Raw genomic sequence first — 4211 nt, 5'->3', positions numbered from 1 at the left:
GCACCCCTGAAGGGACAAGGCCAAACAACAAACATGCAGAAGTTGGAACCGGGCATCTCAAATGTTAAATTTAAATTATTTCAGCTTTTTTGAAATAAGACAACAGCATTGCAGACTAATCCAGAAGAAAAGGCATAATGTAAAACAGATTCTACTGTGGAAGGATTTTCCCTTCATGCAGCCTTTACCAATACACAACACAGTTATCTCTTACTTCAGAGAAGCAGCAACATAAAATAGACTGAATTAAGGCTGAGGACAATCAGGCTGTTAAGAGAACTCTCACAAAAAGTACCCAGGTTTTCCTACTGCATCTCCTAACCTCCTCCCCCCCACACTTTTTAAAAGACTATATGGTAACTATCAGAAAGTAAAAAGGAGTCTACTGATAACAAAAAACACAGTAGCTTTTTTTTAAATTCTAGTTTTTGCAAAAATTGGACTGTTCCTCCATGGGATACATCGTATTTCAGAAACTTGTTAGAAAACTGTGATACCTGTAGCCAATCCTAGTCATGTTTTCCCTCTCCTTTCTGTATTTTATTTTATACCAGAAAGAGATTGTTCACATTTCACAACTCTAAATCATGTTGGGAAAAAAGTTGGTGACTGCACAGAAGCGAGGGGAGACAAGAGCCCTGTGCCTGGGACTGGGAATGGTCGCGTGCTCCATGATGATGTACTTTTTTATTGGGATCACCATTGTGCCATTCTACACTAAAAGGTAACAACAGTCACTTTTTTTATGAATACAAAGCTATTTTTCCTGTCAGCATCAAATACAATTATTAAAACAGTGCCGAAATATATGTTACTATTTTGTGCAATAAACAACATGTTCTTTAAGAGCTCGTAAGAATTTAAGACAGAAGAAAAGAGAAGGAAAAAGTGAGCCAAGAAGTCATCAGGCTTTTACAGGTAAGCACAAGAAAGAGGGAATGATCATCCTCAGGGCTAGAATGAGAACAGAGTAAACCAAAACATTTACTATGAAAACATGTAAAACAAAAAACAACCATGCTTATCAAAGCTTGATAATGGAAAACTAAGTCTTGCATAAATGAAAAAAAAAAAAACCAAACAAGCAAAAAAGCTTTTCAGTGTGCAGGAGAGTGTGTTGTTTTTAATAAAACTATAAAAACTTGAGCAACAGAAGTCATGGTAAAATTGTTCAGTCAAGAATCTATAGCTTACCTTCAAATCAACCATCATGAGAAGCCAGCACTTTCAACAGCCCAGTCTATGACAGCAAATGCCACAGAATACAATGAATGCTGAAGAAGTTACTATTACCCATGTTTATTTCATTTTGCAAGTTCTGCCTCCACACACAAAACCAATTTGCAAAAAAAAAAAAAAAAAACCAAAAACCACCAAACCCCAAAACAAAATAACAAGACAAAGAGTGCAGCTTGGTTTTTCATGCTTGAGATTTTGATGTAGAAAACAAGTAGTACATCCACCTCATTCTTCTTGCTAAGAGCACCTTTAAGCTCAAAAATGTTTGAAAAACATTACCTTTAAAACAGTAATTCACATTTAGTCTACGTATTTTCCAGCCTGCTGATTACGTTACAAAATACATTTGCATGTGAAAAGATTAGTTTCTTAAGAAGTGGAGTGAGACTATTTCTTTGCTTTTTTGCCACCAAAGTGTACTGCTTTATGCAAAAAGCTTACTGTGGTATCAGTAATAACAGTAACTTTTGAGAAAAAGGGATAAGTAAGAGCAAAAAATGAACTTTTGCCAGACAAAATCCTGCTACTTATTCATGCAAAAACTCCATGTAATGAAGAAAAAGAGAAGGGAGGAAACACATGGGAACTGATCTGAGTTCTGAGAATTACAGAATTAAATCGATCAAAGTATTTCTGAAACGTCAAAAGCTCCACTATGTTCAGCCAGTTTTCTAATGATATGGTCAGGCTTTACCAGGGTACTGCACTTCCAAATATTTACTACCAAACATTGAGATTCATAGCAATTTTTCTTTCTTGAATAACACTTGAAACTGATTACAGATGGGGTTAGAATCTAACTTCAAACCACTAAAAGCATAACAAACAAGAACAAAAAAATGCTTTCCTGCAGGGCTTTGCTACAGCAGCCCCTCACCAGGTGCAGCCATCAATTTAGGGTGGGCAAAGTGCACCGCACCAGGACTGAGCAGCCATGAACTCTACCCATGCCACCACCCACAGCTGGCACACACAGATGCATCTCCAGCATGCAACTCGTCACAGATGCTGCTAAAGCATTTAAAAGCAAAACCTTTTGGTTTGTTTTTTTTTTAGTGTCTGGACAACAGAAACTGTATGCAAGCTGCTCAAAGCCAACATCAAGGAGAAAGTTCTCTGCCCAAACAACGAAAGCTCAGAGGATATCTTTCCTTATCCCTGTCTGCAGGTGTGGGTTAATCTGACACCCTCAGGACAAGAGGTTATGCTGTACCAGACTGAAGATACACTGGAAAGAAATCCTAAGGTACTTGCAACACAGATTGAATAATTGCTCTCTGCTGCTATCTAACACCTTTGAGGAGAAGGGGTGATCGTTTTTAAACCAAGCAGCAGAGTAAGAGTAGGAGTTGTTAATCTTTTACATGTTAATGTCTGTGCTTAGACCAAGGCATTTTTAAAATAGTCCAGAAATTACAGTTTTGGATTTTGTTTTAAACATTACATAAAATATTAAAAGTTATTACATGTTAAGCAATTACACCAACTAAACGTGAGTCTTTAACATATATGAACATTTAAAAATATGTAAGTCTCTGAGTTGAAGATCAACGGTAAGAAATAGTTCATAAGCTGTGGTTTGCTCAGTTGCTTGTTGAATTGTCACAGAAGAGACCTGAAGTTAAAAACTGTCCCAAGTAAGAGCACAAATCCCAATTTTACTTCCATTTTAGGTGCATGATACGAAGCAGGGAATAAAGAAAGCCAAGATAGGGGAAATAAGGGTACTGTGGGGAACATGACGCACGTTTTAGACGTAAAGGAGAAACAAATCAATAATTTTGGAAGATGATTGCCCAGAAAACTCATTTGTCTTTGGTTCGGTCTGCAACTGTTTCTGGCCAGTACGGCAGCGGAAACCTGGACTCATGGAGAAGGCAGTGGTACTGTAGGAAGCGCCTGGGTAAAGCAGAGACGCTGCATTAATAAAGTGACAGTCCCAAAGGCTGCAGTTTTATATCGAGCACATATCTATTATTGGTTTCCAACAACATTACTCCAACCTGTAAATCTGCAGACTGCGGGCATAGACACACTGACAGAAACAGGGAAGCATGGCAAATGGGTTATGGACATAAGGAAACCAAGGCGATCTCCAAGGATGTTAGCCAAACCAGAGAAGATTTTGTCAGTACTAGCATGTTCGTTTTACTCAGTCTGACTTAAGTACAAACCCTGTATTAGAGTAGCTGTTATAATGAAGCACCTTGATTTCTTATTCCAGTGCTCGTACATCCCAGGCAAGTCGGAGAACTCTAAAGACGTTAAAGCACAAATAGAAAAAATTGCAAGCAATTTCAAAAAACAACAGACTTTCCCGTGCTACTACGACCCAGAAGGAACGCAGACCACTGTCATTTTAAGCAGACTTTATCCCCCGAAAGGTCTCCTTTATGCTTTCCTTTGGCCTACACTCATGTTTACTGGTGGATGTCTGATTATTGTTCTGGTAAAAATTAGTCAGTATGTTTCCGTTCTTTCTGCTTGGCAGTAGAAAATAAATATTTAGCATAGATTGTTGCAAGATATTCAAGTGCCTTTGTTCTGCCTGCTTTTATCTACATTTTGTGACTTTTAATATACCAGATGCCAATCCAAGGGCAGGCATTCCAGAAAACTGAATGGTACCCACTATGGATGGCAATCCATTACATGAGGACAAAATATAAAACTGATTCCCAGGAATGCCTGAAAATACCTCATAAGAACATGGACTGAGTTACCATCTATTGTTTCCTTGGGTTTTCTGAGGTACAGTTGCTTTACAGAGCTACAATTCAAGTTTGCTACTAAACTCTTGTTCCATATTTTAGATAGAGTCCTAATTTTCTGGCTGGTTGAGACCAGTTGGTGACAGATCCATATACATCATTACTGGCAGACACACATTTTATATACTTCGTTACTTATACAGTATGTATTCATGGCATACTCTTGTCTGTCAAGAAAATAAGTTTTGTTATGGTCCAAAG

At 37.9% G+C, this 4211-nt stretch overlaps 1 protein-coding gene across 1 annotated transcript; it reads left to right on the top strand.

Moving 5' to 3' along the window:
- Nucleotides 1–566: 566 nt before the first annotated feature.
- On the top strand, nucleotides 567–3750 carry KCNMB1 (potassium calcium-activated channel subfamily M regulatory beta subunit 1). The gene is made up of 3 exons (XM_009813518.2): nucleotides 567–724; nucleotides 2296–2485; nucleotides 3464–3750. Exons 1-3 carry the CDS (start codon nucleotides 588–590, stop codon nucleotides 3731–3733), a joined length of 597 nt encoding a protein of 198 aa, XP_009811820.1. The 5' UTR covers nucleotides 567–587; the 3' UTR covers nucleotides 3734–3750.
- Nucleotides 3751–4211: the final 461 nt, after the last annotated feature.

This window comes from Gavia stellata, chromosome 16 (genome assembly GCF_030936135.1).
Source record: "Gavia stellata isolate bGavSte3 chromosome 16, bGavSte3.hap2, whole genome shotgun sequence".
NCBI classification, from domain to species: domain Eukaryota; kingdom Metazoa; phylum Chordata; class Aves; order Gaviiformes; family Gaviidae; genus Gavia; species Gavia stellata.
Note: the sequence above shows the minus strand (reverse complement) of the source record. Positions and strands in the feature narration are given on the sequence as shown.